General features: G+C 32.5%; 2 protein-coding genes across 6 annotated transcripts in view; both read right to left on the bottom strand.

The window, feature by feature from the left end:
• Positions 1-1,363: 1,363 nt before the first annotated feature.
• The window catches only part of LOC129793148 (paired amphipathic helix protein Sin3a), a 33,329-nt gene continuing 13,011 nt past the window's right edge, over positions 1,364-21,681 (bottom strand). For 2 of the 5 annotated variants that reach the window (XM_055832846.1, XM_055832845.1), the window contains 9 exons: positions 19,017-19,539; positions 14,833-16,999; positions 13,805-14,042; positions 12,160-12,647; positions 11,283-11,612; positions 10,997-11,203; positions 8,835-9,089; positions 4,265-4,756; positions 1,364-2,763 (listed from right to left, as the gene is read on the bottom strand). In XM_055832846.1, the coding sequence (XP_055688821.1) occupies positions 2,533-2,763; positions 4,265-4,756; positions 8,835-9,089; positions 10,997-11,203; positions 11,283-11,612; positions 12,160-12,647; positions 13,805-14,042; positions 14,833-16,999; positions 19,017-19,539 (4,931 nt within the window). In that variant the 3' untranslated portion in view covers positions 1,364-2,532. Of the gene's footprint in view, positions 2,764-4,264; positions 4,757-6,103; positions 7,827-8,834; positions 9,090-10,996; positions 11,204-11,282; positions 11,613-12,159; positions 12,648-13,804; positions 14,043-14,832; positions 17,000-18,574; positions 18,659-19,016; positions 19,540-21,681 lie in introns of those variants that run through there. The other 3 variants (XM_055832847.1, XM_055832848.1, XM_055832849.1) reach the window with 3 other exon arrangements.
• LOC129793173 (uncharacterized) overlaps positions 5,823-21,681 on the bottom strand; it is a 1,136,769-nt gene continuing 1,120,910 nt past the window's right edge. Inside the window, exon 2 of the mRNA XM_055832929.1 lies at positions 5,823-5,846. The gene's annotated coding sequence lies outside the window, so the exon portion shown is untranslated. The remainder of the gene's footprint in view (positions 5,847-21,681) is intronic.

Genomic DNA, 21,681 nt, shown 5'->3' with positions numbered 1-21,681 from the left:
TTTTTGGTAATGCTCTAGTATTTTGTCTATCTTGTCGTCCAAGTAATTAAACATCATTCTGCGTGTCTTAGCAGGGACTTACATTTCCCTTTGTTTTAACTTTAACGTTGTGTCGTTCGCGTCTTCTTTTAGATTTTTTGTCAATAAGTATATGTTGTGGATTGCGTACCTTTATATAAAAGATTTATTAGAAATAGATTTCAATCCTATAATCGTCGCCGGATGTTATATGATGGAGTCCCCAGAGTCCGTGGGCACACGCGATAGAAAATGTACTCTTATCAATCCAGTGAAGCCCAATGTATATTGAGCTGCTTTCATTTCCGAATAAAAAATTAAAATTATATGTAATATTATCGTGACAATCGTAGAAATAATAAAGAAGACGTGAAAGATTTTAATCTTGTGTAAAATCCCAATAATCATACCTATTCCGGCAAGTATCATGTATAGATTCCCCATTATGTTCATCCCCAATCCGGCTAAGACAACTGAAAAAAAAAATAATAAAAACGGTAAGTAAAACTTACGGGCTGTGATTCTTTCTTTGTCGGTGAAATGTGAAGTTGCCTGAAAATTGGGGATGGGCAAATTTTGAGTGAAGGCTTTCTCGCGTACCGAATCACAGCCAACGCTCAGAAATTTTGTGAAAAGCCTTAATCGTGGGCGTTGGCTGTGATTCGGTACAGAGGCCTGCGCCGCCCCTAACAGTATATGTTGGGAGTTTTTGTTGTTGCCTTGTTAAGTTGTCTGTTCCATGATTACACAACGTTGTTCGTCCTGTGACGCTGTCCGTGTATGTTCCAAATTATTGCAGGATTCCCCAAGTACAAGAAAATTTCCTCGATAGGTCATTCTCATAGGAAATTTCCTGGCCTATAACTTTGTCTCAGACCGCTTTTCCCTATCTCCCCGGGAAATATGAGTTTTCGAGCTTTTCCTAAACCCTTCCGCTTCTGACTTTTTTTAAACTCGGCGGGTAAATATAGTCACTAACGGGGTAAATAAAGTCAGTGGAATTTTCCGACATTTCCAATATCTTTCTATCTGAGAGATTGATAGTAGTTGATAGCTAAACTTTTCACTTTTTGATCCACTACAAGGAATTTCACTTTTATACCCACTAAAACAGAGAATTTTGCGATTTTCTCAATCAAGCCATTTTGCAAGAAATGGTTAGAAAACATTATAGGCTGTAGCATGAAGTATTGAAGTATTGAAGTATTGTCGGTCACTTACCTTTATAGCCAACGGAAGGTTAACTTACCGTGTGTTTTACACCTCACAGTTTCTTACTTTCCTCAAATTTGTCCTGAAAATAATTATTGACAACTTCCTCATCAAATCTGGCAACAAAAAAAGCTTTTTTTATCATGAAATATTTTATTTCTCATCGAAAGTCTTTCTCAATAAAAAGTGTCATCGGCATTTCCTATCGCATTCTTAATTTCATTATTTTTCTTTCTTTTTTAATACTAAAAATTCCATCTCTTTTTTTAATATAATAATAAAATCTACTAAATTGTAGTACCTCCATTTTTTTTTTTAACTATTATATTTACACTTGGACTTTACATACAGCAGCACTTTTTTCTTCCTTCAAAATGGGCTTTCAAAGTGAAGCGGAGGACATTTTTTATCTTTTTAAAACTTTTTCTTTTTTCTTTCATTCAACTCCGAAAAATAGAGCGAAAATAGAGCTTTGTACTATTTTAAATAGAACGCAGTTTATCTCCTTTTTTATCTATATTTTTGTTTTCTCCTTTAATAATTAATAATAAAAAAATCTCATCTCCCCGTCTTGCATTAAAATTAATAATTTAAAAATTGTTATATTCATCCAAATATAGATCATCTGAGAAAACTTACACTATTTAAAGTTTTTTTTCTTCTTCTTTCATCAACTAACTCTTTCTTAAAACTTCTATACATATACTATACTAACTATATATATATATATATTCATAAACTGACGCATATTTACAATAAATTAGAAGAAAAAATTAAAGAATTTAATCGGGGCTTTGAGATGAACAAGTAAAGATTTATGTTTTAACTAATATTTTTCTCATCTTCATTTTTTTTTAAATATTAATAATAATAATAATTAATTGCAATATTTACGAAAGAAAATCTTTCATCTCTTTAATATTTTTTAATCTTTTTTTTTTAACTATCTTCATCTCTACACTTAAACACGATTTTTGTGGGGAAAAATTTACACGATTTTTTCTTATTCTTTTGAATCGTATTTCTTCTTTTTTTTTAAATAGTTTAGAACAAATTACGCTTCTTTTTTTTAAACATCTTTTACACACGAATGTAGAATTTTTTTTTATTATTTTCTTTTTACACGCAAAAATTCGGAGAGAAAAAAGGATTCAAAGGAAGGAAATGAATTTTTTTCTTTCATTTGTAAGTAAAATTTGAGTTAAAAGACTTTGTCTGTACACCAAAAGGGATGTCTCTTAAAATGCTCTCTCTCCCTCCCTCCCTCTAAAACAGGCCACTCACTCACCCATCAACACTTGACTAACTCTCTGCATTTCTGGTGACAGTATAGCGATTTATCGTGGAATAGGGAGCCTTCCGTATGTCATTGTCCTGTTTGAGGATTGTTGAATTTGGCGCCAAATCATCACCGTGTCCCATTAGCCAATCTGAGCATTTTACCTTCTGACCTTCGGCCACATTCTCTTCCAGCCATGAATTTATAAACTTCTGGAAACGCGTCTTCATTCGCTTCGTCACCATTTCGTGAGTCTATTGAAGAGGAAATAAAGAAAAATTAAATTATATTTTTTTGTTGATTTTATTCTTTATTTATTTTTTAATCTGAATAAGGACCAAAATTAAAAAAAACTAACTTAGGATGCTCGAAAGTATTTTTAAAATAATAAAAATTAGGCATTAAAATAATAAACTAATCAGATAAATGTTTTTACTATGTTTACGAAAGTTGCCAATATAAAGGAATCTGCGATGAACTGTTACCTTTTAGCAGTAAAAAAATATTTTATCCTCCAATAAAATAAAGAATTTGCAGTAAGTATATATTTCAAATAAACAGTAAAATCATGTTTGTAGTTAAAATAAATCAGTCAGTAGGGGAACCTGGGGTAAAATGATGAATTTTTGGGAGATAATTTTTCCTGACTTCCGTGGAAATATTTTAGTTTTCCCATGAGGACTATCTTATAGGAAATTTTCCGGGCTACAACTTTGTCTCAAACAATTTCTTTCTATCTCAACGGTAAAATGCATTTTCAGTCCATTTTCCAAACACTTGCATTTTCACCATTTTGCCCCAATCCTGGGGTAAAATGGTTAATTGCATTTTTTGTTCGCTAATCTTAATTTAATGAAATTATTTTAGCAAGGCACTATTGAGAATGAGAGATTTGTGTATCAGTTAAAAATTTTTTTAATAAAAAAATACAAAAGAAATAGAAATTGCCACTTTTATTTTTTTAGTTTATAAAAATTGGTAATAGTGAGTGATCAAATATGATAGAAGTATTAATTATTTATCAAATATCCTAAATTGTATGTAAAAGTTATACAGATTAAGAAAAAATATTTTTTTCAAAAATTTAAAAAGTTATTTAAAAAAATCACCAAATTCACCATTTTGCCCCAAGGGGTACTTTTTACTATCAGTGCTTTACGGGAAATCTCGGAAAATTTTTTTTGGAAAATTCAGATTAGATTCGTGTTTAGCAATAGTTACTCTATGTAAAAATGCATTTGGATCAAAAAAAAATTGCAGAGAATATCGCCAAAACTTAATTTGTAGTTGAGAGGTCAAAGTAACTTTGAGGTTCGAAAAATTTGTTTTTCAAATAAAAGCCAAAATTTTAGATCAATTATTATGAAACTCTCTAGGATTAGGCAGGGATATAAAGTGCAACTATTGACAAAATTAGACAGATTAGCTCCCATTGCTTCTTGAGATATTAATTTTTTTTTTCTTCAAATTCACCATTTTACCCCAAAACAACTAAAAATAAACTGAGAAACTGACTGATGAGTTTAATAATTTTTATAAGCAGTAAAACTGTCCGACTATAAAAAAAAGGAATTTTAGAAATTCCTACTTACAAAAAAAAATGTTTTTAATCATTTTTTTTAATCGTTATAATTGAAAAATTCTTTTAAAAAACATAATAAAGGAAATATTTCATAAAAATTATTCTTTCGAAAGCTCAAAAACTCTCAAGAAATTAAAAAAAAAAAAAAGAAATATTACAAAACATTAACTAACCTTTTTGGCTTTATACAGAGCATGCCTCTTGTAGAAGAAATCATCTTTATTCATAATGATGACCATTTTGTAGTTGTTGTAGTTTAGCTTCATTTCGGATTTGTTGTCAGAGATGAATTCATCGGCAAGCGTTGGTGGTCCCGGCATTCGCTCAGGCGGCCTCTTTGCCCAGAATCCCGGTCCACTGACACTCTCATCAATGTCCATGGGTACGGGATCTGTGCTGCCAGCACGCGAGGAAGCCATTGTCGTCAGTGAAGTCGTTGTGGTTTCCGCCGTTGTACTCGTGAGGACTGTAACGTCACTGGCAGCAGCCGATGTGACCACTGTAGCTGATGCTGTGGCCTGTGTTGTGGATGAACTACTCACAGCCAGGGCTCCCGATGAGGCAGTACTCGTGGGATGTTGGGAATTCTTCTTGTGTGACCGAAGTATCCTCTTTACTTTATTCACATTGCGCTTGAGGTAGAGCGGTTTCCGCGGAAGGGCATTCTGCAAAATCCAACAATTTTCTATTTAATAAATTTTCACACTTTTCCTTATTTAATTTTATTGAAAAAAAAAAGAAAAACATTTATTTGAAACGAATAATAAATTAATGGAATTTTGTGAATCAAAAATTATAGATTTTAATTTGAAAAAAAAATCTGAATAGTTAATCTTTCGCGCATTTGCTGTTAAAAAATCTAAAAATTGCAAAAAAGTAATTCATTCAATTTTCTCAAAGTGATAAAAACCTTCTAAAAATGCTTAATTGTTAAATCCAAGTGCAAAAGAAATTGTTTAAAAACAAGTTAAATTGAAACATCCCACAAAAATAAGTAGATTTATATTTTTTAATTTAACGCTAAATTATTAAAAATTGTGAATGAAATCGCACTAAAATCGCAACTGTTTTTAAAAAAAAAAACTAAAAATGTATTTTATTTTTAACTTTACTAAATCCGAAAAAGAAAAATATTTGTCTGCGATTCCAAATTTTCATCTTACGTGGAAATCTAAAATTCTTCCAAAATATTTTTTTAAGTTTACTTTTAATGAATAATAAATTAAATAAAACTCTTTTTAATACACAAAATTCCATTGAAAAGATAGACACAATAGACTTCAAACATGCTTTTGGACGACATTCATGCAACCACTTAAAAGTAACCACAAAAAAATATTTTTTTAAATTACTTTTTGAAAAAATTAAAAGAGATAAATTACTAAACATTAAATACGACGATCTACACTAAAATGTCAGATGAAAGAAAAATGAAAAGATAAGCAAGGCATCTTCTCTAAAATACTTTTTTTCCAAAATTTATTTTTTTTTTAATTATTATTTCTCATACACAGCAAATATTATTTTATTTTAAAACAAAAAAAAATACTTTTAAAATCTTCTTCAAAATGACAAGGAAAAAAATTGTACCAGGTCAAGACAGAGATGACAAAATGAAATAAAGTTTTATGCAAATCAAATTGAATTGAAAAATTTCTTTTCTCTTATTTTGAAAAAATTAAAAGAGATAAATTACTAAACATTAAATACGACGATCTACACTAAAATGTCAGCAGTGGTATCAACGCAGAGTGACTAAAGATAAGCAAGGCATCTTCTCTAAAATACTTTTTTTCCAAAATTTATTTTTTTTTTAATTATTATTTCTCATACACAGCAAATATTATTTTATTTTAAAACAAAAAAAAATACTTTTAAAATCTTCTTCAAAATGACAAGGAAAAAAATTGTACCAGGTCAAGACAGAGATGACAAAATGAAATAAAGTTTTATGCAAATCAAATTGAATTGAAAAATTTCTTTTCTCTTATTTTCTCTTAAAAATAATTTAATTTTCCTTTTTTTTTGTTATTTTCCCAATTATTTCCTATTTTTTTTAAATAGATATTTTGTCAAAGTTTTTTTTAGTTTGTCTTTTAGAAATTGATTTTGTGGAAGAGAAAATATTGAGAGAAAATGAAATATTTTTTTTCCTCAGAGGAATGAACAAAATAAATACAAAATGAAAAATTTATTTCCAAACACATTCAAAAAAAAATCTATCATTCATATTGATTATTTCAATGATGTTTCTTTATAATTGTTAAAGAAAAAAAGAAAAAGAAAAATAAGAAGCTTCACAGTTAGAGTAATAATATTTAAGAATAGGTTTACTAATAAAGAAGAGACAATATTCAAGTGAAAATATCCACAGTTAAGAAAATTTTTCTTTAGAAATACAAAAAGACAGATAAAAAATTTTTAAAAAATTTTCTTCTTTACTTTTCCTCCGTTTTTGGGTAAAAAATCAGCAAAATATTCCTCTGTTTTCAAAAAGGAAAGACATTCAAAAGGAAATAAAAAAAAAATATAAAAAATAAGACGCTTCAGTTACCACAAAAAATCTTCTTTTCCAAAAAAAAGAAAATTTTTCATCCATATAGTAGAAAGATTTTGTTTTTTTCGGTTTTCAAAAGATTTTGTATTTATTTTTTTTCAAAAATTTTCAATTTTGATTTGTTTTTTTTTTCTAATATTTCCATTTTCAAAACTTTTTAAATGTTTTTTTTTTACAATAAAAAATTGACAAAATATATTATCGAATTTGGATAAATTTTTATTTTTCAAATTTCTTTTATTCACTTTTTTTTTTAAATTACTTTACAGACGGTTAGTTTTCTCTCAATTCTTTTTTTGGAAAATCATTTTCAATTTACAAGAATTTTTTACACACATATAATTTGTTTTTTCTTTCAAATACATCCGAAAAGAAATGAATACACATAAATTTTGTTTCAAAATGAATTTTTTATTGTATCAAGAAAAGATTATCTTGAATTTTAAATTGCTTTAGCAATAAGTTTTGTTTTTAAGAACAATGAGGTAAAATATTTATCTAAAATTTTCTTTTCTTTTCTAATATTATTTTTGTACATCGTTTCTGATTTTTCTTTTTTTTTTAATATAAATATTTTTATTATAATAATATTTTCTTTTTTATTATAATAATTTTTTTAGGATCTTTACCTCATTGTCCTTTTTTCATTAAGATTTTCTTATTCTTTAGTTTTTTTTTTTCAAAGTTTTCCTCAACTATATTCTAAAAATTTCACGAATTAGACACATAGATTGTTTTTTTCAAAGTTATTTTTTAAAGAATTTTTAAAAGATTTTTTCTATTACATTAGATTTTAGTTTTTCATCATTTTCTTTTTAAGATTTCACTTTACTCTAAAACTGTCTTCACAATTTTATCTATTTTTTTTTCAATTTATTTTAAATTGCAAATTTTTTCCTTTAAACATTTTTCTTGTGGCAATAACTGGGAAAATTGAGAGATTTTTTTTCTTTTTACAAGAAAAAAAAATAAACATCTAACAGCAAGAAAAGCTTCCTTCTATCACCCTCTCTCTCTCACAGACTCATGTTCTAAAATCTTATGATGTCCGAAGTCTGATAATTTTGCTGATTTTTTCTCTCTCTCTCTCACTCTATTGCATTAAATCTTGTTTGTTTGTTTTTTTTTGTTTTGTAATGTAAAAGAGATTTCTTTTTTAATTACCCCTTTTGTTTGACCTGGTACAGAGGGAAGATGATTGAAAAAAAAATGATGTTATTAGTTAAAAGATTTAAAAGATATCTTTCAGGTAAATATATAAAGTATTATTTATAATATTTTCATTGTTAGGTAGGTGAGTGTTGGAAAATATTTTCATTGGAATTACGAAGAAATTTTAAGGGAGGGGGAACTCATAAAAAAATAACAAAAAGAAAAGATTCTTTACAAACTTATTTAAAAAAAAAATTAAAAAATATATTTTAAAATATTTTCTATATTTGACCGAAAAAAATCTTTTTTTGAATATTCTTAAACTGATGATGACGTTCTTTAGTTACTACAAAACTTTTTAAAAATATTTATAATTTGTAATAGCTTTAAAAATGAAAATCTATTTACTAGAACGTCGCTAGAAAGTTTCAATACTACGCCTTTTTATTTATTTATTTTTGTTTTTAATTGTAATATTTTAAATTTTAAATTAAACCTGCTTCTAAAGTTGCTTATCTTTTAAATTTTAAGTGAAAAGTGAAAGTTTTCGATTAAACATCGCAACGTCATCCATGTTTAGAAACCTAAACTAATGCCGATTCTCTACTATACCTTTTTACGTTTTTTCAATTTATCAATTCTTTTTAATAAAAGACTTTTTCTTTGCAAAATTCGTACATTTTTAAGATAAAAAGTTAGTAAACAAACAATGTACAAAATTCCGCGAAAAAGAAAACATCACAAAAAACTAAACATAAAGAAGAAATAAAAGGTCATTTGATGGGTGAAATAAAAGTGAAAGAATAACGTAATGTAGTTATAAAATGGGAATGAGGAAGAATTTTCTCTCTCTCTCTCTTAATTCTTTTGGCGCCAAAATATAATCACGCGCAAATGCGAGAGAATTCTCCCTCATACGGCGTGATTTCTCTCATTTCTTTCTCTCAAACAGAATATTTTATTTTAGTCAACAAAATAAAAGAGAAGAAGAAGAATGAATAAATAAATCAACAAAATGTCAATGAGTCACTCACCATCTCATCGTCTGGCTTCTCCGTCTTAATCTCCACCCCACTTGTACCAGCTGTACCATTTGCACTTGTCACTGCCCCATTTCCGGACACACTGCCGGGCATTGTGCCGCCACTTCCGTCACCCCCCGTTGTGGCAGCTGGATTCGCCAGACGTTCCACGTAGTTACTCCACGCTTGTGTATTTGCAACACACTTTTCCGTATCCTCTGACTCCGTATCAAGCAGTTCTATCGTCACACGACAATCAATTTTGTACTGAAAAAAAGAATCAGCCACAAATAGTTTGTTTGAAACATTTATTTCACTAAAAACTTCTTTTTTCTTCCTTCGAAATGTTAAAAAGTTCCTATTTTACGTGCCTAATGAAAGAAAATTCTTATCCAAATGACCCCACAAACTAAATCAATTACAAAAACATATCTTAGACCGATAAAAATGACCAACAATTTGCAAGAAAAGATTTTTAATCTTTTTCCAACACATTCATTTTAGCTACTGATGACCCACAAACAAGTTCCCGCAATATTCCACTACTAGCGGGAATTTTGTGGCAATAAGGTCAATTTTTTGCATGACGGACAGAGCATTAGTTGATGAAGAATTAAATAATTCAGTGATTTTTTATCCTAAAAGATTATGGATAAAAAGACATATTTATGCTTCCTTTATTATGCCATCATTTTCAAATTCAAAACTTTTACTTTTACACTCCAAGGTCTAATTTTTTGATCAGAAAATTATTCTTTTTAATCAGAAGAAAACATTAAATTTTGATCAGAGGAATTATTTAATTTTTTTTTAATAAATAAAACGTGCTAATTTTTTTTTAAAGATGTTTTAATGTAAATACAAATTTTGAACATATTTTGTCGAATCTTGCCCTTTATTTAGGAAGATTATCAATTAAATATTTATCATTTTTAGGCAAATAATAATAAAAAAAAAACTTTGAAGAATTTTTGTCAATTTTATAAACAAACGTGTATTTACGAAAATCTCTGATTTTTGACAAATAATCCTGACATGTGTCCCATTCAGCGACCAAGAAGTTCCAGAAGTTGTTGAAATTTCATAAGAAATTCTTGAAATTTAATTTTTTTGAAGGTCCTAAATGATTGCTGAATATTTAATCATTTTTTTTTAATCATCCAAAAATAAAAGTCAATCATAACGCGTCCAGTTATAAGAGTTGGTATACCACAACGCAGATGGGTCAGCCTATGCGTTGTAATTTAGTTTGTGAGCAGAATTAGTAGGCAAAGTTGATTTTTTTTATGAAATTCAGCAATATGAAAGATAGAAATGCTCAGATCTGAAGTTCTATAAGACCTACAGAAATTTCTTGACTAGTTTTGAAAAGGTAATAAAACAGGTTATAAATTGACATAAATTTCAATAATTTTCAAGGTCACATCCAAAACAAAAATGGCGTATATTTGTTTGATCAAAACAGTTTTTTGCACTTTTTGTCCTCAAGGAATAGTTCTTGAGGATTCTAATGTTCTAGAAAGTTATAGAGAATTGCAAAACCTTTAATTTGATACCAAATTGAACAAAATCGGGAGAACAGAACAGCAGAAGATGTGACTTTTAGAACTTTTCAAATTCAAGAATTTTTCAAATGGCCATATCTTCTAAACGGCGACATAGATTTTCTTCATTTTCGGACTGGTGAAAGATTATGAATCCAGTTACAAAATATAAAAATTTGAATGAAATCGATAATGGGGATTCAGAGATATTCCCCTTAAAGTTAGTAAATTTGTGTTTTAGATTTTAGCGCCTCTTGCGGTCATTTTTGTAAATTGAAATGTTCTAGACATTTGTAGGGCTCCTTGAAACCTTTCATTTGAGCTTGAGTTGGTTGAAATCAGTCAAGCCGTTCGCGAGTAATATCGAAAAAAAAACACTTTTTGCTTGATGCCAGTTTAGCCCAGATTTTTAGGCTTGAAAATTTTCTTTGTTAACTTTCGGTTCGGTAAAAACTTTTAGAACTTTTTTGTGTGAAACTTCAACAATTTTAGTTAAGAATAGGAGTTCTTTAGACAATTTTGTAATTAGATTTTGTGAACGTCGTTGTCTTCCGATTTTATTCATAAAGAGGCTTTAATTCTTTACTATTTCTTCACTTAACTTTGAATAAAATATAAAAATCAACTCACAATGTAAACTTTGAAGCAATTTTCATCCTGTAGACTTGCTTCAGCTCTCTTCTGGTATGCCATTTCCGCTGCAATCCTCTTATTGGCTGACTTGCACTGCCCACCAGCTCCACTCTTTCTCTGCTCCTGATGGAAGAGATCAACACATTCTAGGGCCCCACGTTCTGTCACACAATGCTGCAACTGCCGGACGGCATTTGAAACAACCTAAATTGAGAGAGATTTCCCTTCATTATTCCCCTCTGAAGACAAAAAATATTTTTTTTTGTTTGAAAATAAAACTCACCCTATCGAGCGTAAAGGCAATGTAGGCATGTATACCAAACATTTCCCTCAGTGAATCCTCATAATTTGTTGCCTCCATATTCCCATCGAGAACATTCTTCAGCATATCCAGGAAGGTGGGATAGAAGTCTTCAACTTGAATTTCACTTTTTGGCTTCAATCTCAATGCCGTTGCTGTACTTTCGCGTCTATTGCTCCGATGTTTTGCCTCCTCAACAGCTAGAATTTGTGCACGTTCATACATTGTACGTAGCCTCTCGCACAAGATTGCGTGGAGCCTCAGGAAGAGATACCAATTGCTATTGCCAAAGAACAACGTGTACGCCTCCTCCTGCACACAAATCAAATTAAAAAATGAATAACAAATTCAACGCTTCTTTCATTGAACCTTCCCCATTTTTCTTTACTTCTTTTCTTGCAACTCTTGCAAGCTTTTTTTTTTTAATATTTTTTCTGCAAACTTTTGCACATTTTTTCCTTCAACTAAACCCACAGACAATGTTGCAGTTTTTTTTTTACTTGAAGTAAATAACAATATATTACCCATTTCATTATTTTTCAGGTTATTTTATTTTACATAATTCATATTCGAACCCAAAAATAAAAATCATTCAAGTTGCAACACTGTGTGTGCTTTAAAGCAAATAAAAACGTGTTAATTTCCTTAATTTATTTCATCATGATTTTCTTCACCTATTTTCATGAATTTATTTACTTTATTATTTATATATTTTGTTGTGTTTTCTTTACTTTTTTTCTTCTCGTGCAAATTGGGTTTTTTGTGTTTTTTTTTTAAATCATGAAATCTCTTAAGAACTTGCAAAGAATTAAACTACAAAAAAAAAAGATAAATTTATAAAGAAAGAAAAAATCCTTACCGTGTGCTTGGTGATGGCATGAGGAGGTAGTGGTGGGCTCGGTGAATCTCTATCTTGCTTCATCTCCATCTTAATCTCATCGCAAATAGTCACTGTGGGACTCTTAATATCACTTCCTTTGGTCGTGTCCGTACTCCCCCCACTTGTGCCACCACCCACTACACTTTTACCAACATTGCACACAACATCCCCACCACTACTCACGGATGCACTCCCACCACCCCCCTGAGTCCGTCCCTCACTTGCCCCCGGAGACTGTTCCCTCTTCACAGTCACCACCTCTGACGTCCCCACGGACGCACTTCCACTGCTTCCCCCCACAGCTGCTGCTGCTGCACCCGGAAGACTTCCTGACGCTGTGGCTGACGTTGATGCCTCCGCTGCATCCGCCACACTGGACGATTGCACTTTACCACTACTACTACTCCTTGAACTTGTTGATGGCTTCATGTCACTCTCCGATGGCTCAACATCCATGTCTTTGACATCTAAATGCAAGGAAAAAGCATTGAAATCCTTTAGAAAAAACAAACAAACTCCTTTCCGGACAAAGTTTAACCCTTTCAGGTCCATTTTGAAAATCTTTCATTTTATATAGGGGAACGTGGCCCAATTCTGACCTCTTAAGGCCTTTTTCAATCCGCTATTACTTAAAGCTGATAAAACTTTAAATGTAGAAAGTTATGGGAGTTAAAAGAGCATTAAATGGTCTTTAAAATGGTACCAAATTTAAGAATATTGCTTTTTATTTTATACTATTTTTTTCTCATTCTACGCGGACCTTAAGAGGTGGGAATTGGGCCACGTTCCCCTAGTTATTTTATGAATATTGAGTCCAAATTAATAAAAGACTACGGGGGAAATTCTCTTGATAGACAAACTTAAGATTTCTTAAGAAAGATTTAAGTTTCCTTAAGATTCTTCAGGTTTCTCTAAGTTTTTTTTTAAAATAATCTTTAAGTTTTCTTAAGATTATTTATGTTTCTTATTTTTTTTTAAAGAATCTTTAAGTTTCTTTAAGATTATTTAAATTTCATAAGTTTTTTTTAAGAATCTTTAAGTTTCTTTAAGATTATTTAAGCTTCTTATTTTTTTTAAAGAATCTTTAAGTTTCTTTAAGATTATTTAAGCTTCTTAAGTTTTTTATAAAAAATCTTCAAGTTTTCTTAAGATTATTAAAGTTTCTTAAGTTTTTTTTAAAGAACCTTTAAGTTTCTTTAAGAATGTCGCAAGTTTTCATAAAATTTCTTAACAAAAATTTACGATTTCTTAACAGAGATTTAAGATTCTTAAGCTTTCTTCAGCAAAAATTGAGATTTCTTGAAAATCTTAATTTTTTCTCAATAAATCTTAAGTTTCTTTATAAGGATTCTTAAGATATCTTATGAAAACTTAAGACATCTTTAAGAAAACTCAAGACATCTTTAAGAAAACTTAAATTTTTCATAAGAAGTCTTAAGTCTGACTAATTCGCAAATACAGCCTTAGGAAGGACGAAAAACCGAAAACTTTTGAGTTGGGACTTTTTTTGCCAAAAATATCTTATTTGACCTCAAAGGAACTCCAAAAATTATTTTTAATTCAATCAGCTCGCTAGATTAATCGCGAACCTTAAAGGGTTAATGAAGAAGAAGAAAAAACTCACCATCTTCTCGTTCATCGTCACTCAACTGTTGACGAGGCGAAAAGAACAAATCAGGCACAAATTGTCGCAGAATGTGCTTAATCTTTGTCTTCTCCTGCTTCTGGATGCCCGTTTGTCGCTTCACATGATGAATTAGAAGATTCGCCGCATCATCCAAGATTGTTTTATCTTTATACGGAAGCACCAAATGTGGCCCCAAAAGTGGTTCCGTTGTGCTCTCTTCATTCTGTTCATGACGCTAAAAAAAGGGATTTTTTTTTGTTAATTTTTAAATATTTTACAATTAAATAATTTTAAATAAAGGATGAAATTCACTATTCAGATTTAAGATTCCTTAAGACTTAATTTTTTCTTAAGATTCTTAATGTTTTCTTAAGAATGCATCAAGTTTTCATAATATGTCTTAACATTCTTTAAGAAAAAACTTGAGATTTTCTATAAAACATTTAAGGTTTTCAAGTTTTCTTAAGCGAAACTTAAGATATCCTCAGTCAGGCTGTATCGAGCTAAATGCCTATTTTTCGATAATTTTTTCTAATCCCTTTTTGACGCTGGAATTTGTAAAAATCATCAAAAATATGCATTGTGCTCGACTTACTTAAGAAATCTTAAGTTTCCCTTAAAAAAAAGAACTTAAGGGTGGAAATCACCGACTTAAAAGTTCTAAGTCAGACTTTTAAAAAAACTGACTTAAAACTTTAAGACTCTTAAGGTTTTAAGTCAGTTTTTTTAAGACTTAAAAAAGACTTTAAACTTAAAGACTAAAGACTTTAGACTTTTAAAATCTAACTTAGAATTTTTAAGTGGTCTTAACGTTTTAAGTTAGTTTTTTTTAAGTCTAACTTAGAATTTTTAAGTCGGTCTTATAAAAATTGACTTAAAACCTTAAGACCGACTTAAAAAGCGACTTGAATTTTTAAGCCCGACCCTAAGAATCTTAAATTTTTCTTCAGAAATTTTAAGTTTTTTCTTAAAGAAACTTAAGAAAACTGTCTGACTAGTGAATTTCACCCTGAAAGAGGACTCACCTCATCGTAGAGTGTCTCAATTTCATTGAAGAGACTCTTCGAGCGTAGAGCCTTAATATCGGTCTGTTTGAAGTTGATCCCCTGATGATCGAGTGATTTCAGGTAGTACTTCTCATTCTGCTCACGCCATTGCTTATTGAAGCCCTTCTGTGCCTCCCGCCATTCCTCCTCCTTCGCCTTGAGGCGCCTGAGGACAACTGGAACAGCTACAACTGGATTCTTCTTGAGCCCCTGAATAATGTCGCTCGCCTTCTCGCCATATATCCTTCGCAAGGCCCTCTGATGGATTGTCGGTGAATTCCCCCCAAGGCAATCGTCCAGCCTGAAGCGTGCCACCTCATCCGGTGACATACGACTCAATTTCTTCTGTACACCCTCAAGGACACGAATTGTCGCACTATTCGTCTCAATAACCACATCAAGTTCAAAACGTTCATCTTCACAGCGGTAGATAAGCTCCTCATATTGGGTCTTTCGCGACGTAACAAAAGTGGAATCTTCAGCCCACGTTGGGAAGGACACCCATGTGTCATTGAGCACCTCACGACACAACGCTGTACGTCCTGAGCACTTTTTCACCTCACTCGACTTCGGGAGGGCACAATAGCTTGCACCGAGACGTTTGCAAGTGGAAAGATCTATCTCCTGCGCTAGTTCCCCCTGAGATCTATCCTGACGCTGTGCCGACGCCAACGTAACACCTTCGGGTGCCGTTGACGGGCCCAAAAAGTCCTGGAACCATCGCTGGAGATCCGGGAATTTACCCAGGAATGGCGCTGTGAGCGTTAAAAGTTCGGACTTCGAAACAATCTCCTGATTGAATAGGATCAAGCACCGAAGGAAATTCTCATACACCTCCGGACTCCGCAGCGCTTTGCGAACTTTGTCAAAGAAGGCGTAATCATTGAGTGAACCGAATTTTGACGCTTCCGCCAGCGTCACATCCCGACAGATGGGTTTATGGCGTTTTGGATGCGATGGCCCATCTGTACTCCTATCCCCAGCTGCCGCACCACCACGTGGCATGTGTCCCATATGTGGCATTGCTCCATAGCTGGGTGATCTCTTTACACCAGCATACTTCTGGCCCCCACCGGCAATGTGATTGCGATCCTTCTCCCCACGTGCATGGAATTCCTTCTCCATGGGATGCCCATAATCATTCCCCGACGCCCCAGCTGCTATTGCTGGACGATCGAGACCACGAGCAAAGTTATTGGAGCTATTATTGAAGGTGGATCGCATTGAGGGTCCCCCACTTGATGGCCCGGACATCTTCTTGTGATCATTATGCCCCAAATTGACACCTTTCCCCATACCGTGGACACTTGCCGAATGACTCGTGGCATCCGGTAGGAATTGCCCAAATTCCCGCAAAAGATCTTCCTGCTTGTCAAATAATTTCGCCACTTGCGTGTACACCTCGGCCTCCGTGAGTTGTTTCCCCTGCCCATCGCGCACCTTCTGCTCCTTTTGGTACTGATGCAAAATCTCCAGGAAGCGCTTATACTTTTCCGGCTGATTCTGAAAGCGATTCTTTATCTTATTGACATAGCTGATGGCATGATTGAATTCCACGGGCTGATTTTGACTCTGTGCCTGCCCATCAGCACCACCACCTGCCTGTTGTTGTTGCTGCTGCTGCTGCTGCTGTTGCTGCTGCTGCACAATTTGCTGATGCGCCTGACTGATGTGATGCAAATTCTGACCACTTATCTCCTCAAGACTCGCCGCTGCTGCTGCACCCGCAGTCGTACGCATTGTGCCCCCCGAAATGGTTCTCTCACGATCACGTTGCTGAACAAAAGTTTGCGGTGCCGTAAGAACGGCACTCGCCAATTGTGCCCCAGTTGCCTGTTGCAACGTACCCGCAGCACCACCCGTACCGCTTGCACCACCAGCACTCACCTGACCACCACCAGCACCCCCACCACTACCCGCAACCCCACTATGCAATGGCTGTGGGCACTGAGCGTGCGTGATGAGATTCACAGCCCCCGGAATTGTGTGAACCATCGTTCCACTTCCCTGCATTATTTGCAACTTCTGCGGGGGGCTCTGTTGCTGCGGGGGGCACACTGATGATGCACCACACGATGGAGACGGCACAGAGACGGAAACTTGGTACGAATACCCTTTGTCGTTGGCCTGCATCTCAATTTTGTACCTAAAACAACCAAGAGAATTTAAGTAAAGTGGAAAAGAAATTAATTTTTGAAGGAAAATCTGTTGAAAATTTCCATTAATTTAAGTTAAATTGCAAAGTTTAAAATGACAAAAATGTGAAAATATATTCTTTTCTCTAACGAAAATTCCTTAACACTTAGAGGATTTTTGTGGACACCGTGGCCATTTCGAGTTTTTAAATAGTCATAGATTAAAATGTATTAGGCCTATCGTGATAAATATCACGTCTATGTGTAGGGAATTCCAATTACTTTAAGGGGAGTCTCTCTTGTGAGAGCTGGTGAAATTAAATATTTTAATTTTTCTTGGAAGTTTTTCTTAAACTCGATTTTCAAGTGTTGGTGACATTTAAAGATTTATCATTAAAGAGTAAGAAAATCACTTTTCGCCATCTTAGGTGCGACGCCATCTTGTGATTTTCCGACTTTTCCGCAGAACTGCCCTAAAACACAAAGGTAGGTTTTTCTCAGGATCTACTGGATGGATTTTGATGGGGTAAAAAGCAAATGAAAGAGGAGGCATCAACGAACAATGTACCAGAATGAATATTTGAATTTCCATTCAGAAGCTATGAAGAGTGCACAAGAATATTTTTCTACTTTTCTCAGCTTCAAAGTTGAAATTCCTAAATCTATTCTGGTACATTGTTCGTTGATGCCTCCTCTTTCATTTGCTTTTTACCCCATCAAAATCCATCCAGTAGATCCTGAGAAAAACCTACCTTTGTGTTTTAGGGCAGTTCTGCGGAAAAGTCGGAAAATCACAAGATGGCGTCGCACCTAAGATGGCGAAAAGTGATTTTCTTACTCTTCATTAATAAGGCTACAAATGTAACCAACATTGGAAAACTAAGTTTAAGAAAAACCCCAAGAAAAATGAAAACATTAAAAATGTGTAAATTCTAACAGTTTTCCTAAGAGTTAAGTTAGGCGAAAGAAAATCCGGAAAAAGTTTTTCTTTTCAAAGGATAATTAATGTCAAAGTTGAAATTTTACATGGGGGATGAAAATGGACACAGTGGCCATTCAAATTCACATACATTTTTGACAGCTTTTTGCTTGGCTTTTTGAGGTTATGTTTCCCCGTATTTTCCAAATCAGAATCTCTTGTTCACTTTTCCACGATGAAAATGATTACTGTCAACTCATTTTTGTGCCGGAAGTGATTAGATAGTTACTTAGAGAACTTAAGGAAGTGATTATTCAGGCACATTAAGAAAATCGGCAAAATTGTAGCAAAAAATTTGGTTTGAAATGGCAGTTTTGCATTGATTGTACGTAATTTTTTTTTCATTTTCAATTTTTTTGATAAATTATTTAGAAATTCAGTTCAATAATACTTGAAATAGATTAAGAATTAATTAAGTTTTAGATTCTCATTCAATAAGCAGATCTACAATTAGCAAAACATTTAATATTTGGCTTTTTTATTATGATGGACACGGTGACCATTTTAATCCTCTGCGTAGGTAAAAATTGTTCGGTCCCCAAAGTGTTAAACATGACATCTTTGTCCTTTAAAATGTTCTTTGTCAATTCTTAAGTAAATTCTTTACATCCCATTATTATTATTATTTAAAAAACAGCAGTTCCTCATCTTGAAGAATTCACTTTAATTTCACAAATTAATTTATAATTCCTTTTTCGCACAAAACTTTAACTTAAATTTATTCTTTTTTTAACATAAAAAAAACAATGATTTCATCAAAATTTTTCTTTAAATGAATCAAATGATAAAACTTTCACAGAATTAACTTTAAAATCCCAAAAATTGAGGAAAAACGACAAGTTTTCTCTACAAAAATCACCCATAGACTGATCATCACAGAATAATAGGAAAAAACTAACTGATTAAATCATCTGCGGGAATAAACAGCTAACTTCTGGTTTTCATTCCCAAAATCAAGACCTTCAAATTGACATCAAATTCAATCTTTCCCATCGAGGCAGAAATTAATAATAAAGAGAAAAACAAATAAATTCAAATAAAAAACTCACCCTGGCGGTAGGAAGGTGTTGAAGCCAACAATGAGTTCTGGATGCCCCTTGAAGAGGGTCGAAACGCGATCAATGACACCGGGAGTATCGATACTCTGTGATTTGAACTCCTTCATAATGTCCAGGAAGTCGTTGTACACTTGTGGCTGATTGCCAAACTTTGATTTCACATGATCAAGATAACTCAGAGCATCTTCCACTTTGAGACGCTGAAATTGTGTCTGTTGCTGCCCTCCGGGGCCAGCTGTAGTCGCCTGTGGTGCCCCAATGGTGGCACTCCCTCCTAGTCCGCCTGCAGATAAGGTACCCGCCTGCACGGGAGTCCCCGTTGTGGCTACCCCACTCACAATTGGGGCCGCTTGGCTACTCACAGCAGCCCCACCAGTTGCCTTCTGTCGCATCGAATTCACAGTATTTATTCCCGAATTCACCACATGCAGCGATCCCGTCGCAATTGTGGTTGACTGCTGTACCACAGGGCTCTTGCTCACATTTGCAATTGCCATTGTTGATGCATTGTAAGCTGTTTGTTTGTTGATTCCCGAAGGGAGGAGAGAAAATCATGCAAATTAGTTAAAAAAGTTCAATAAATATTTTCTTTTTCTTTCTTTCTTATTTATTCATTTATTTTAAACTTAATAAAATTTTAAGGGGATGATGTGGTGAAATGAATCGCAGAGAAGCACTAAAAAAATACATTATTTTATTAAATAGAAAGCATAGAAAATGTCAAAAGTCAATAATTTAGCAGAGATTATGTCAAATGTTAGAAAATTATAAATTAAATGTCAAATGAATGAAATTCTTATATTAACCGTCCGTATACTGTGACCAAAACACTTACGCGCATTACTATTGGGGTAGGTGAGTGACCCCATAAAATTTTTCGCAAAAAAAACTAATTCTTTCGGTCAAATGAGCTTTAATAGACTCCTTGGTACTCCCTAAGAAGTCTTTTGTCCATTTTAGAACACAAAAATACAATTAAGGTGAATTTTTTTAATTTTAATGAATTTTGCAATGGTTTTTTGAGGTTAGAATGTTCTAGAAAGAGACAGAGTGACAAAGCGAAGAGAAAAAGGAATAAATTTGACCGTTACACCAATTTTTGAATTCCCTCTTCTTACATTTTTGTCAATAACTTTTTTTCTAGTGATCAGATTGACCTCAAATTTTCACACAATCTTCTCAGATTATCAAGGAACTTATTTCCAGAAGCTTGGTTCTATACCTCTAAGAACTTAGACGTAATAGTTCGAAATATTAGCTCTGGGGTCGGTCACCTACCCCTCACAGTATACGGAGGGTTAAATGTCAAAAAATTAGGCAGTTTAATGTCAAATGTCATAAATTTAACAAACTTTCATGACAGAACTTTACCAATAAATGTCAAAAATTTAAAAAATAATGCCTGAATGTCAATTGTAAGAAATTTAGTAGCCAAATGTCAAATATTACAAATTGACACGTTAGAAAAATTAGAACATTAGAAATATAGCATCATCTAATTGTCAAACGTAAGAAATCTATCCTTTAAATATGGTTAGAAAATCAGCTACTAGATAACAGAAATGTATGAATAAAATTTAACGACCGCGATTGTTGAAAGAATTTTCCTAATTTTGTGGAAGTTTTTCTTAGACTTTTTTTTTTTTTTTTAAAAATGTTTAACAATATTAATAATCCAACTGTGTAAAATTTATGTATTCCTAGTGCCTGAGGATGAATAGAAATTATTCGAAACGTCGCTGAATGCAGATAAAGACGCGTTTTTCTTGCCCCCTCTTCCCGACAGCTATTCCGACGATTTTTCCTTCACACAGAAGAAGACAGTTTTGGAGGCATGTTCTCAACAAATTATGATAAAAATACAAAAGTTATTTTGAAGCTAATTTTGATGGATTTGACCTCATTATGGATGTAATTTAGAGTTTTACGTTTTCACACCAATTTCAGCAAAAATGCAATAATTTATCTACTAATTACTCTAACGTCATCTTACTGATTACAATAATTTTTCTTTTTGCACAAATTGATTTTTGTTTTTGAGAGAAGTAAAAGTTTGCATGGAAGCTTCTACAATCAACTTTATAGAAACTTCTTATTGTTCCAATTTTATAATAAAAAAATATTCTGAATTCGTAGCAATATAATCAACACGTTTTTAGGTCTGCCGTGTAGAAATTTTCTACTTAGATATAATTTTTTACACGTCTTGTAAAAAATTCAATTAATAAACTTGCATTAAATGCTTGTTTTTAATCAATTTTCTTTCCAGAATTAACATTCTGTACACTTACTTGACTGGCTAAACCTACCTGTTTTGACTTTGAAATTAAAAACTAATAAAAACTAAGAAACTAATAACAATAATCATTATCAATCAGTAAAGTTATCAAGTATCCCCAACTTCCCCTATCAAAGGGACTTTTCGTGAATCTTCTGCACAATTTGCAAATAATAAACTATTGAATGGCAATCAAATATTAATTGCCTCTGTTAAGTATCAATAAATGTTGCCTTAATAATTTCATGCAATTTTATCCATCAATGCGTGAATGGCACATAGTCTCGGAAGTCACAGACAGGCATTAACTATTTTTACACCTCTGGGCATTTTTGTCTTGTACACTTCCCACGTCGATGCATTTTTTCAGCATTTTTG

The sequence above is a fragment of the Lutzomyia longipalpis genome, chromosome 3 (genome assembly GCF_024334085.1).
Source record: "Lutzomyia longipalpis isolate SR_M1_2022 chromosome 3, ASM2433408v1".
NCBI lineage: Eukaryota > Metazoa > Arthropoda > Insecta > Diptera > Psychodidae > Lutzomyia > Lutzomyia longipalpis.
Note: the sequence above shows the minus strand (reverse complement) of the source record. Positions and strands in the feature narration are given on the sequence as shown.